At 41.7% G+C, this 14,322-nt stretch overlaps 1 protein-coding gene across 1 annotated transcript; it reads left to right on the top strand.

The window, feature by feature from the left end:
- The first annotated feature begins 914 nt into the window (after positions 1–914).
- Positions 915–12,637, top strand: LOC112229084 (myosin heavy chain, fast skeletal muscle-like). The gene is made up of 24 exons (XM_042312949.1): positions 915–959; positions 1,093–1,320; positions 1,653–1,799; positions 2,010–2,166; positions 3,106–3,133; positions 3,393–3,501; positions 3,655–3,747; positions 3,922–3,982; positions 4,140–4,238; positions 4,574–4,677; positions 5,083–5,221; positions 6,927–7,045; positions 7,206–7,355; positions 7,450–7,620; positions 7,837–8,140; positions 8,499–8,563; positions 8,657–8,744; positions 8,861–8,978; positions 9,917–10,040; positions 10,511–10,647; positions 11,116–11,371; positions 11,628–11,870; positions 12,215–12,391; positions 12,488–12,637. The coding sequence occupies exons 2-24, from the start codon at positions 1,105–1,107 to the stop codon at positions 12,635–12,637; spliced, it is 3,255 nt and encodes a 1,084-aa protein (XP_042168883.1). The 5' UTR covers positions 915–959; positions 1,093–1,104.
- The last annotated feature ends 1,685 nt before the right edge of the window (positions 12,638–14,322 follow it).

The following is a 14,322-nucleotide window of genomic DNA, read 5'->3' as shown; positions in this document are numbered from 1 at the left end:
AATTTAATATGGTTCCACCAGGGTGATAAATCAAAGTGAGCAAAGCACAAGGTAACGACCATCTACATCACAAGCATGAGGTGAGGAGACAGTTCAGATGTATTTACAAGCTAAACAATATAAATAACAGGTAAACATATATATAGTTGTTGATGAGGATTAATGCCACTAAAATGGAACTAAATCAGGTCAGATTAGATTTAATGAAAACTATTTCAGGGTAGTGGGGCAACCTGGATTCCACTACAGTTTTAACTATTAGTAATGAAATCTCATTTATGTTAATTCATTGAAATTCAATTCGGAGACAAACATTAAAAAGTCATGTAATGGGAGAGTGGTGCTCCTGGAAGTGGGAGGTGCTAGTGAGACACAGACCCACAGAGGTCTCTCAGTCAATCCATGTCCTTTCCCAGAGTGGTCCATAATTAACTTTTGCTTGGTTGGCACTTCCAACCAGATATAAGGAGGCTGAGGCCCCAGCATCCATAAGTCAGATACCTTCTTCCTCTGTGGTAAGACCTCTCCACCTCCTTAGATTTTTAAATGTATCTCATCCTTGCACTCAGCATCTGAGGCAGTAGCTAACTGCACTGTTTGAATTGACTTCTGTAAGATTTTACAATATTAAATCAAGTGGCATTAAAAATAATGTTGCTTTTATTATGTGTTTTACTTCAAATCTGTGACTTTCATCTACAGTCAAAAGTGGTGCTCCTGCACTTGAAAGGGTGTTCTAGAATGTAACTGGGTTTTCAGGGGAATTTATTTGAATTCCTGACATGAAAGTTACCAGTTGCACCTGTAGTTGAATTTGACATGTAATGATTGAGTTAAATGTTTTCTAGCCCTTTAGGGGTTCAATGATGAAGCTTTAGACTTGTATGTTTTCACAACACTCTCATGTTTCACAGGGTCCTCCAAGAAGTACACATTCATCTGTAGGAGGGGAAAAGAAGGTGAGACATGGTTTGACTCTTCACATAAAAAGTGATGAGAATATTTGGTTAGAGATACCGCTCACCTAACTCTGTTGACTGGGGAGGAAGCACCACAGAGTCAATCATGTTTCTTGTTTCATCTCTTCCCTAGTTATCCGTCACCATGAGTACGGACGCTGAGATGCAAGCCTACGGCAAGGCTGCCATATACCTCCGTAAGTCTGAGAAGGAGAGGATGGAGGCACAAGCCGCACCCTTTGATTCAAAGAACGCCTGCTATGTGACAGACAAGGTGGAGCTGTACCTTAAGGGTCTGGTCACTGCCAGGGCCGACGGGAAGTGTACTGTAACAGTCACGAAACCTGACGGCAGTAAGGAGGTAAGTCTGATCTGAAAAGTATTCAAGTTCAAGTTTGTGCAAAATCTAATTCTGAAAAGTCAACTAAGTGCAAAAACAAACTTCCAATGTTTTTGTAAGCAGAATATAAACTTCAAAGACATCAATTTTATTGCTGCTATTTAAAAATGATATGTAATTTTGATGATGACTAGTCAAGAATCTCCAGTTATGTGTCAGTGGGTGATAACTAAGTAGTTGGATTAAATGTGGATATGCATTTTTTAAATGATTAAACTTGTATTTAATGAGCAAAAAGCATTCAGTCATGTCCACTTTGATCTGTGTGTAATCTAGATTTCTGACTGTTTCAGGAAGGAAAAGAGTTCAAAGATGCAGACATCTATGAGATGAACCCCCCTAAGTACGACAAGATTGAGGACATGGCCATGATGACCTACCTGAATGAAGCCTCTGTGTTGTATAACCTCAAAGAGCGTTATGCAGCATGGATGATCTATGTAAGAAACCTGCACATACAAACACACACATACATGAACATAATAAATATACACATACAGTACTACACATAAATGAACGGTAGAAACCAAAACATATCAATACAGTAAACCCACATCAGTTTACCAAAGTACACCCACATCTTCACATAAATCCAGGTAAATGTCAATCTGACTTTGTTAATCTCCTAAATTAATTATTCTTTCATCCAGACCTACTCTGGGCTCTTCTGTGCCACGGTGAACCCCTACAAGTGGCTCCCTGTGTACGATGAAGAGGTTGTCAACGCCTACAGAGGGAAGAAGAGGGTGGAGGCTCCACCCCATATCTTCTCTGTCTCTGACAACGCCTTTCAGTTCATGATGATTGGTACGATATCTCATGGATGGATGGTTGGATGGATGGTTGGATCAATCAATCACATTTATTTATAAAGCCCTTTTTACATAAGCAGATGTCAGAAAGTGCTTGTACAGAAACCCAGCCTGAAACCCAAGACACCCTAAGAAAAAACCTAGAGAGGAACCATGCTCTGAGGGGTGGCCAGTCCTTTTCTGGCTGGAGATTATAAGTATATGGCCATTAAGGCCATACAAGATGTTCAAATGTTCATAGATGACATGTAGGGTCAAATAATTATCACAGTGGCTGTAGAGTGTGCAATAGGTCAGCACCTCAGGAGTAAATGTCAGTTGTCTTTTCATAGCCAAGCATTCAGAGGTCGAGACAGCAGGTGCGGTAGAGAGAGAGAGATAGGGAGAGTCAAAATACAGCATGTAGCATGTCAGATGAACAGATCAGGGTTCCATAGCCGCAGGCAGAACAGTTGAAACTGGAGCAGCAGCACGACCAGGTGGACTGGGAACAGCAAGGAGTCATCAAGCCAGATAGTCCCGAGGCACGGTCCTAGGGCTCAGGTCTTCCTCCGAGAGAGAGAGAGAGAGAGAGAGAGAGAATGCTTAAGTTCATACAGGAACCCAGCTAAGACAGGAGAATTTCACCGGACTTAAAGGTCGAGACCGAGTCGTCGTCTCTCACATGGATAGACAATCCATAAAAATTGAGCTCTATGGATGTCCATAAGTGTATATAGATCTCAAAGTCCATAAGTACTAATGGATGGATGGATGGACGGATGGATAGTTGGGTGTAAAATCAAATCAAATCCAATTCAAATATGCTTCAGAGTTTTCTCATCTAGGTTAGAACAATTTGCTGGAAAATGTTCCAAAATTAAATTCATGCGCATGCAATAATGTACCCATAATGTTGCTTGAGTATGATAAGCAATGTGTTTTTTGGTTCCAGATAAGGAGAACCAGTCCGTCCTGATTACGTAAGTTGTTTACTAAAATGTCACTTGAGAAAGTGTTTCTATTGTAATAAGTTGGGTCACTTGGTGTGATGAAATACATGACATTATGAATGGATTAGAGCATCAGGTTATGTGTAATAACGAGTCGATGAAAGGGAATATTTGTTAATGATTTACTTATGTTAGAAAACAGGTATTTTTCTATGCTATTTCTTAGTGAAAGACAATCTGACACTCAAACATGTAACTAAAACCCCTCTTTCTCTGTCATATAAACCAGTGGAGAATCCGGTGCAGGAAAGACTGTCAACACCAAGCGTGTCATCCAGTACTTTGCCACCATTGCAGTGTCTGGTGGCAAGAAGGAAGCAGACCCCAACAAAATGCAGGTAGGTTGTTCTTATGTTTGACTTTTAATCACATTTCAGTTTGGTTTTCTGAGCAAACTTTTTTTCCAGCTGTGAATCATGTTCCAAGTCATTGAGAAAAACAAACTTTACCACTTTTCCCGTTTCTGAGAAACTTGTGTTTGTCTCAATCAGGGGTCTCTTGAGGATCAGATCATTGCAGCTAACCCTCTGCTGGAGTCTTACGGTAATGCCAAGACAGTGAGGAACGACAACTCGTCTCGCTTTGTAAGTATGAAGGACATACTGTGGAAGTTACCTTATATTGGAAACATGTATTTCAGTAGTTCCCTATTGCTATATCAACAACTGTCCAACAAACTGTAACATTTAAAGGGGTCTATCAAAGTAAATGTTAGATTTATTTGTTGACCTATTTCTAACCCCCATGCTCTACTACAGGGTAAATTCATCAGGATTCACTTCCAAGCTGGTAAACTGGCTAAAGCTGACATTGAAACCTGTGAGTTGGTTTTGATTGTTTCTCAATGTTTTCCTAAATTCACACAGATTATTTTTAGGAGATCATATCATCAGATTTGATTTCATCTTGTGTTTTTTTCTCTCCCTTTCTCTCTCTCTCTCTCTCTCTCTCTCTCTCTCTCTCTCTCTCTCCTCAGACCTGCTGGAGAAGTCCAGAGTGTCCTTCCAGCTGCCCGATGAGAGAGGCTACCACATCTTCTTCCAGATGATGACAGGCCACAAACCTGAGCTAGTTGGTACGACAAAGTAGAGTTTTAGGGGAAATTATTCCCACCCCCATCTGTGGAACTTGTTAAAAATATTCATAGTCCACACTAATAATACTATTACAATGATTACATCCAAGGTAACAAGGCATCTAGACATGGTCAGGTCTCTGGGAAATATCTATCAAGTAATACACTGTGATGCACTAGTCCACAAGTCTCAGTCTCCTCTTTTGATGCTATTTATTATATACTACATGTATCATTGAGTCCATCTATTGAGTAAAGGAGGGAGAGATACTGTAAAGTTAGAACAGCAGAATTCTAAGAGATTTAACTGACAAGCTGTTCTCCGTTGTCCACAGAATTGGCGCTCCTCACCACCAACCCCTACGACTTCCCCATGTGCAGTCAGGGACAGATCACTGTGGCCAGCATTAATGACAATGACGAGCTGGATGCCACAGATGTGAGTTAAACAAAGGGTTAACCAAACTCTAGATATGGAATGGATAGGACCACCATACACACTGAATGTACTGTGCAATTCCAACTTGGTGGCAGCTGGGAATGTTCATGTATGTTTTAGTTTGATTCTAAATGCCTTGTGTTAGTTAAGCATGGACGTAAAGGAACTTCTCATACCTTCACACTTCGCCTTGAGGCACATACATTTAAGACATCCACAAGAGAGCGCCACTAAGTGTCCTGTGGAACTGTGTAAAACTCATTTTGTGCTGCCATCTACTAATGTGTTGGCCAAGAGTCAAATCTATCCATCCCATTGGTTCTGGAGTGAGCAGCACAGAACTGTAGTGTAACTGACCGAACTACCGTTCAGTTCATCACTGTTGTACTTCCTCTTTAATGCCAGGAAGCCATTACAATCCTGGGCTTCACTAATGAGGAGAAGCTTGGCATCTACAAGCTGACAGGAGCTGTAGTGCACCATGGAAACTTGAAATTCAAGCAGAAGCAGCGTGAGGAGCAGGCCGAGCCAGACGGCACAGAGGGTGAGTCCCACTCACAGACACTCAGACTCAGACTCATACACAAACAGCTATTTGAGAATAAGCAATTTATATAATGATACAAAACAGTGAAACTATAAGACAGTTTTATACAGCAATAGTTCACAATCTATATAGTTAGCTCTACGATATGACTCCTATCTCACTCTTGTGGAAATATTCTGTCTCAGAGACAGGCCCCCTTTGTACTTTGCCATCGGCCACAAATACAGTTGCACAAAGATCATTCTGACCCATAACACATGAATCACTGCTACTAGGGCACTTTATGAAACATACTAAAACGTGGTCAAGTCAAATAATTGTGATCACTCACATGTTCCACACCACCTAGAATACATATGGCCTTGAACAGGGAAGATAAAGAATACATGTTTAATCATTTTCTCTCCTTCTCCACTTTCCGAATCATACTTTAAACTACTGATAAATGATCCCATGTTTCTTGAATATATGACTTGAATTTAAGACTCACACACAGACACTGGCAGAATGTACATCTAAAGACAGGAGTGTATACATGTACTACATGTCAACATATAGTATATTCATATGATATTTCTAGCAATAACTTTGTCCTTGTCTTATACTGTCGCCAGTGGCATGTTAGTGACACATCAGTATCTCAATTTCTAGTCTAAATTACTAAATAACATTTCAAAGTGTGCAGACCCCCACAATCAACCTAATACCCCCAAATAAACCATTTTGGACAATCCTAAATCAGTTACAGGTAACGGTTGACCACCCCTCCTCCCTCCCGGCACTCATTCTTCTGGCGTCTCTTTGTTTTCTTCTTAAGATAGCGTTGCAGTTTATCCTCACGATGGTACACATGGAACTCATGCCTGTCAATGTGGATGGCCCTTGATTATGTCCCGATTTCAATATCCCCAAGCAGACGAAACTCTCACCTGAGAATCACAACTGTTCAAACCATTTCAAATGTCAAAGAGAATTACAACTGTTTGCAAATTGGCTTATGCTCCCCCTATCATATCGGCAACCTCATGGCAGAGTTACAAGGTCAGGGAGTCAGAGAACAGCAGACCAAATCTGGTGAAATGTGTATTGAAGTCAAACAACAACAGCAACACACTACTTACTAGCATTTACCAGCATTTACATATTATACTGAAATCTCACCCAGCGTCTCTAGCCTTTGAGTGATCAGGCCTCACCAGAAAGTCAGAGCAAAGGTCATTCAACACCATTAAGTGAGTGTTCTTTCCCCTTTCAGAAGAACACGAGTTATCAGTTTCCTTCAACTAGGACATCTTTCCGAGTAGGAAAACCCTCTCAATCACTACTGCTAATACACATGGATCACTCTCAAACAATGTTCTGCTTTTACCCCTATTGTAAGGTTGAGAAACAAAACAAACATGATAACTTTCTCCTTATTGGAAGGCATTGTTTTCATTTTAGTCTAACAATGTTACTCTTAATAAAGAAGGATTCGTTTACATTGAGTGTTCGTCTTTAGTGGAGAATTTCCATTACAAAAGTCATGCAGGAGAGTTTTTGGAAACCAAATTCCAAACTCCAGAAATGATTTGAAATTATGAATATGGGAGAAAATCAAAACCTAACTCACAAAAAAGTTATCCAAACTATTTTGTCAGTGTGACATCAGAAACAAGTGATCTTGTGTCCCTGAGTCTGTTGTTGTTGGTTCTCTCTCCAGTGGCTGATAAAATCGCCTACCTGCTGGGCCTGAACTCAGCTGAGATGTTGAAGGCTCTGTGCTACCCCAGAGTGAAGGTCGGCAACGAGTATGTGACCAAGGGACAGACTGTGGCTCAGGTAAGACTCCCAAACACAGCATCTAACATTTTCTGAGCACCGTAATTATTTTGGGGATGAGTGCATTGCTTTTTTAAAATTGTGATGCTGTTTATCCCAAGGTCTTATCACCAGACATGGTCAATAGCTCATGTATTCATTTGAGGTATTATCATTGCAGGTTAATAACTCAGTCAGTGCTCTGGCCAAGTCCATCTATGAGAGGATGTTCTTGTGGATGGTCATCCGTATCAATGAGATGTTGGACACCAAGAATCCAAGGCAGTTCTATATTGGTGTGCTCGACATTGCCGGGTTTGAGATCTTTGATGTGAGTATGAGACCAGAACAAGACAATTAGTTGTGATTGAGATGGATTACAGTCTTGTATGATGAAATGATCCCTTTTAAAATTCCATCAACAGTACAACAGCATGGAGCAGCTGTGCATCAACTTCACCAATGAGAAACTGCAACAGTTTTTCAACCACACCATGTTCGTCCTGGAGCAAGAGGAGTACAAGAAGGAGGGAATCGTCTGGGCCTTCATTGACTTCGGCATGGACTTGGCTGCCTGCATTGAGCTTATTGAGAAGGTAAGATGTCTGTGAAGATTGTAATGGACCTCAAAGCAAAGATCATAGTGAGCCCTGTGTGAGACATTATCAGTGGTACAATGTATCTGCCTGTTGAGAACTCAATATGTTTCCTATTATGTGATCTGTAATCTGCAAATAGAATGTTTACTAAAGGAATGAATGTGATCCTAAATGGAAATATCATTAATTTGATATACATCTATTTTCATGAAGCCATTGGGCATCTTCTCCATCCTTGAAGAGGAGTGCATGTTCCCCAAGTCTTCAGACACTACCTTCAAGGACAAGCTGTACGCCCAGCATCTTGGCAAAACAAAGGCGTTTGAGAAGCCCAAGCCTGCCAAAGGCAAGGCAGAGGCCCACTTCTCCCTGGTGCACTACGCCGGTACTGTGGACTACAACATCACTGGATGGCTGGAGAAGAACAAGGACCCCCTGAACGACTCAGTTTGTCAGTTGTACGGGAAGTCCGCAGTCAAAATTTTGGCTGCCCTGTATCCACCTCCCCCTCCTGAGGGTAAGACTGGCATCACGTCACAATATTTAATTAAGCGCTAGTTACAACTCAGACCCAAATGTTCTTTAAAGTCTTAGAATGTATCACCATTTCTCAACGTTTATTACTAGGTTGATTTACTCATAGACTTGGTTAATTTAATCATGTAGTAGGTCTTATTTAACATAATCTCACTGGCAGCATTTGCCTCTAGATAAGTGTGAAGTTAATCAGAGATGATCTGGTTTATAATTAGTGTGTTTGCTGAAGACAAGACCACTCTAGATTTCTTACATACTCTTATTATTATTCTATTTATTCCACCCGCTCTAGGAAATGTACTTTTCTAGTTATCTTTTAATTTTCCCCATTTTAACAGATAAAGCCAAGAAAGGAGGCAAGAAGAAGGGTGGTTCCATGCAGACTGTGTCCTCCCAGTTCAGGGTGAGCTTTTGAAATGTGTATATTCAGTCCTTTAAAAGGTGCATTGATTATCATAAATGATGTCTGAGAAAATGGTTTGTAACCCTCTTACAGGAGAACTTACATAAGCTGATGACCAACTTGAGGAGCACTCATCCTCACTTTGTGCGCTGCCTGATCCCCAATGAGTCAAAGACTCCAGGTACAAGAAATATTGAGTTAAATATGTAATCTAATCAGTACAGTATCAGTAACCTTAACGATCCCAATCTATAATCTGTTTATGAGTATTAAAAGAGACTTGTTTTGTTTTACCAGGTCTGATGGAGAACTTCCTGGTTATCCACCAGCTCAGGTGTAATGGTGTACTGGAGGGTATCAGGATCTGCAGAAAGGGATTCCCCAGCAGAATCATCTATGCTGACTTCAAGCAGAGGTGCATACGCACAAGCAAGCACACACACACACACACACACACACACACACACACACACAGAGAGAGAGAGAGAGAGAGAGAGAGAGAGAGAGAGAGAGAGAGAGAGAGAGAAATTATTGGCACTGATAAAGAAGAGCAGAAAAGACTATCAAATAACACTGATACTGAGCTATATTGTACGGTCAAACATTTGTGACAATTTTATTATTTCATACTCAGAGAAAGAGATTTTGTTTAACAATTCATATTTAATTTCAAGATAGTGTTCATCATGATTGGAACCCCTGTTTTCAGTACGAGGACAATGGTCTTTTTCTAGAATGTTGTATGAGATTGTAGATCACAATGGGAGGGATGTTGGACCCTCCTTCCAGAATCCTTACAGATCCTTGATATCCATCGTCTGCACTCATGGACTGCCCTCTTCAATTCAAACCACAGGTTTTCAATGGGGTTCAAGTCTGGAGACTGAGATGGCCATAGAAAAATGTTGATTGTGTGGTTGATGAACCATTTCCTTGTGGATTTTGATGTGTGCTTGGGGTTATTGTCTTGCTGTAATACCCACCCGGGGCCACGTTTCAGCCTCCTGGCTGAGGCAACCAGGTTTTTGGCTAAAATGTCATGGTACTGGGTAAAGGCCATGATGCCGTTGACCTTAACGAGGCCCCCAGGTCAGTTGACGTTAAGTAGCCCCATAACATCAGAGATCCACCACCATATTTTACAGGTTTGGGTTTATTTTCTTCATATACATATTTTTTTTAATCCAAAAAGCTTTTAGACCTTTTATACAATATAGCTCAGTATTTGTATTATTCATGTTAGACAGTCTATTTTGCTTATCTTTATCAAGGGTGCCGATCATTATGAACCTCACTGTATAACCAACCAACTAATTACAACTTGACATATTTTAAAACTGTCCTCTCATTCAGGTACAAAGTACTGAATGCCAGTGTCATCCCTGAGGGCCAGTTCATGGACAACAAGAAGGCTTCTGAGAAGCTGCTTGGGTCCATTGATGTGAATCACGAGGATTACAAGTTTGGACACACCAAGGTCAGTCAAAACCCCCAGTAAAAGCTGAATGGAGAGATTTTATATGGTCCGGGTTTAAATGATCATTGAAGTTGTGTTTTGACCACTATGTTGTCAACTATGTTTAAAATGTTAAACCCGTACAGTATAACATCTCTCCAGGGGATCTATCCATCCTTTGTTCTTTCTTCTTCATTTAACTAATGGAAAAGGTGGAAAAACATTGTTCTGTTTATTCATCACAAGTATAGAAGAGAAACTAAACTCATCATCATGTGCATTGTGTTAGAGTGGTATGGCTGCAGTTATCTGTATCTGTGTACATTATTAATATACAACTGTACAATAACTAACAATTTAGAAACAACCTATCCCATGGTTTGTTTGTAACAGTTGCAAAGCTTATGTTGTTTAAATCAATCTAGTGGTGTTGTTCCCCTCTTTTGATTCACCATCTGTGGTTCCATTGACCATGTTAACCTGTGTCTCAGGTGTTCTTCAAAGCCGGTCTGCTGGGTGTCCTGGAGGAGATGAGAGATGAGAAGCTGGCCTCCCTGGTCGGCATGGTCCAGGCTCTCAGCCGTGGATTCCTCATGAGGAGAGAGTTTAGCAAGATGATGGAGAGGAGGTGAGGAATAATAGACATCTTGGCAAAGCTTTCTGTCAACCACCTGTATCTAATGCATTATGATTACATACTGTATATGCTGTGAGTTGTTCAGAATGAGAAAGTACATCTTCTAATGGTCTACTAAAGCTTTTGGGTTAATTCATTTAGTCCAGAAATGGATGTAACAACTAAGGATTCTAGCTTTATAGCTGCAGTTTGGGATTTGGCTGTTCAATTGTCATTTAAATGTGTGGTATTTACCCATTCATTCTGGAATAATATAAAATGCATCGTGAGCTTAGCATAACCTGTCAGTCCTCATCTAGTCCACTATCTGTGAATTTAGGAGGGGTTACATGTCCTTAGCCCCCTTCCTCAGCTGTAAACAAACAGTGGCAGGTGGTTCAGTTTTGTTGTTCATCTAATCCCAGAATGTAGCTTTAAGCATGTCACTCACCATGTCACTCTGTCCTTTCTGTCGACCAGAGAATCAGTTTACGCCATCCAGTACAACATCCGCTCATTCATGAATGTCAAAACCTGGCCATGGATGAAGTTGTACTTCAAGATCAAGCCCCTGCTGCAGAGCGCTGAGACTGAGAAGGAGCTGGCCAACATGAAGGAGAACTATGAGAAGATGACAGCAGACCTGGCAAAAGCTCTGGCCACAAAGAAGCAAATGGAGGAGAAGTTGGTGGCCCTGACGCAGGAGAAGAACGACCTGTCACTCCAAGTCGCATCTGTGAGTGAACAACTGCCCTCATATGGGCACATTTACATACACATGAATACATATAAACACACTGTAAAGGATGTGGCTAACACACACATATGAACACACTGTAAAGTATGTTGCTGACTCACACATTTTTATTGCCATGTTATATATTGTATATATTTCATGAATGTCTATTAACTTGCTCTGACCTTTTTGACTAAAGTGTATATTTTGAAACAGGAAGTTTGGTCGCTGATATTTTCTCCTGTTCTGAAACCAGGAAGGAGAGAGTCTGAACGATGCTGAGGAAAGGTGTGAGGGGCTCATCAAGAGCAAGATCCAGCTGGAGGCCAAACTCAAAGAGACGACCGAGAGGCTGGAGGATGAGGAGGAGATCAATGCTGAGTTGACTGCCAAGAAGAGGAAGCTGGAGGATGAGTGCTCTGAGCTGAAGAAGGACATTGATGACCTGGAGCTCACCCTGGCCAAAGTGGAGAAGGAGAAGCACGCCACTGAAAACAAGGTCTTGTGTTTTACCATAGACAGTCTAACCAACAATAATCAACTCAAAACATAGCTTAACAGAAATGGAATTCAAGTTGTATTGTGGGTGCAGGAAATATTATGACACAATAGTAGAATTTCAGTTGTGGGGTACTTCCAACATTCATTGCATGTTCTGATCCCCCTCATTTATGACTTCCACTCAGTACACTGGCGTGGTGAACACTGCCATCTAGTGTTGAATCTATAGTACAGTAGTTGTTGATGCAGTTCTAATCTAAATGAACTGAATGCAATATATAAGAATATATATACATAACTCCCCTTTATGGTGAAGTATAATTATGTTGTGGCCATTTACAGGTTAAAAACCTGACAGAGGAGATGGCGTCTATGGATGAGAGTGTTGCCAAGCTGACCAAGGAGAAGAAAGCCCTCCAAGAGGCCCACCAGCAGACACTGGATGACCTGCAGGCAGAGGAGGACAAAGTCAACACTCTGACCAAGGCCAAGACCAAGCTGGAACAGCAAGTGGACGACGTGAGTGGAGTTTGACATTTTGGCCATGATAGTATGTAAGATGATATTATCTTCAGTTGTTTAGATTTTAATAATATATGTGTTTTTATCTTCTAGCTTGAGGGTTCTCTGGAGCAAGAGAAGAAGCTCCGTATGGACCTTGAGAGATCCAAGAGAAAGCTGGAGGGAGATCTGAAACTGGCCCAGGAGTCCATAATGGACCTGGAGAATGACAAGCAGCAAGCTGATGAGAAAATCAAGAAGTAAACACAAACAAATGACTACAGTATTACCTGCTATAATGGTTGTTCTTGACTAACTATTGTAATTATGAATTAGCATTTGATTCAGTAAAGAAAGTGAATGGTATGATTCTCTCCCTTTACACTATCAAACCAAAACCAACTCTGCAATCAATGTGTTTGTGTCTCTTAGGAAGGAGTTTGAGACCACCCAGCTCCTCAGCAAGGTTGAGGATGAGCAGTCTCTGGGAGCTCAGCTGCAGAAGAAGATCAAGGAACTCCAGGTACAGTACAGGATATAAGCTCCAGTACAGAAAAGCACAGACTTGAATCATTTCCTGAAAACCATTATTCTGGTAGCAAACATTTTTCCAGGTGGCTTCTGACAGCTGAGTAGGTTGGAAGATGGTGGTTCTGAACATTGTGGTTTTGGTTCCTGCATGAGACACTGTCTGCTGAATATATTAGTGTAACTGGGTTTTTATTAAACACATTTATGCAAAATATACATACTGTTATTATTTTGTGATGTTACATTTTTTCAACTGTATTGTAGTGTTCATCCCCCTGCTCCTGTCCCCTGTTCTAGGCCCGTATTGAGGAGCTGGAGGAGGAAATTGAGGCTGAGCGTGCTGCCAGGGCTAAGGTTGAGAAGCAGAGGGCCGATCTCTCCAGGGAACTTGAGGAGATCAGCGAGAGGCTGGAGGAGGCCGGAGGCGCCACTGCTGCTCAGATTGAGATGAACAAGAAGCGTGAGGCTGAGTTCCAGAAGCTGCGTCGTGATCTTGAAGAGTCCACCCTGCAGCATGAGGCCACAGCCGCCGCTCTGCGCAAGAAGCAGGCCGACAGTGTGGCTGAGCTCGGGGAGCAGATCGACAACCTGCAGCGTGTCAAGCAGAAGCTGGAGAAGGAGAAGAGCGAGTACAAGATGGAGATTGATGACCTCTCCAGCAACATGGAGGCCGTCGCCAAGGCTAAGGTGAGTAGTGATGTTTTGATCAAGCAGTGTTGAGGAGGGTCAACTACATCACCATTCAAGTGAACTGAAGTTGACAGGAGTCCCATATATAAAGTAATGATGGAACATGTTTCACTAACAGGGCAATCTGGAGAAGATGTGCCGTACTCTTGAGGACCAGCTGAGTGAGCTGAAGACTAAGAATGATGAGAATGTTCGCCAGGTCAACGACATCAGCGGACAGAGAGCCAGACTCCTGACAGAAAATGGTACCATCAACAATGAACAATAAGCCAATGCTTTCCTTCAGCAAATACAATTCCGTGTTGGGGGCTGTATCCACATAATTTATACTGTAATATTCCCCACCTAACATTGCCCTACGATACTTCAAAATAAATGTTCAATCTTAGAGAACAGAGACCCTATTAACAAGATGTCCCTCTGTCCCTGCAGGTGAGTTTGGTCGCCAGCTGGAGGAGAAGGAAGCACTGGTGTCTCAGCTGACCAGAGGCAAACAGGCCTTCACCCAGCAGGTGGAGGAGCTGAAGAGGGCGGTTGAGGAGGAGGTCAAGGTAAGGGACCCAAAATGGACTCCAAGTCCACAGAGTTTATACCTATATCTGTGACTATGCCACCCTCTGAGACTCCAACCGTCTCACCACCCTCAGAGACTTCTACTGTCTCTCAACTCTCAGATAATTCTACTGTCTCTCCACCCTCAGAGACTTCTACTGTCTCTCCACCCTCAG

The sequence above is a fragment of the Oncorhynchus tshawytscha genome, unplaced genomic scaffold (genome assembly GCF_018296145.1).
Source record: "Oncorhynchus tshawytscha isolate Ot180627B unplaced genomic scaffold, Otsh_v2.0 Un_contig_16552_pilon_pilon, whole genome shotgun sequence".
Classification (NCBI taxonomy): Eukaryota; Metazoa; Chordata; class Actinopteri; order Salmoniformes; family Salmonidae; genus Oncorhynchus; species Oncorhynchus tshawytscha.
Note: the sequence above shows the minus strand (reverse complement) of the source record. Positions and strands in the feature narration are given on the sequence as shown.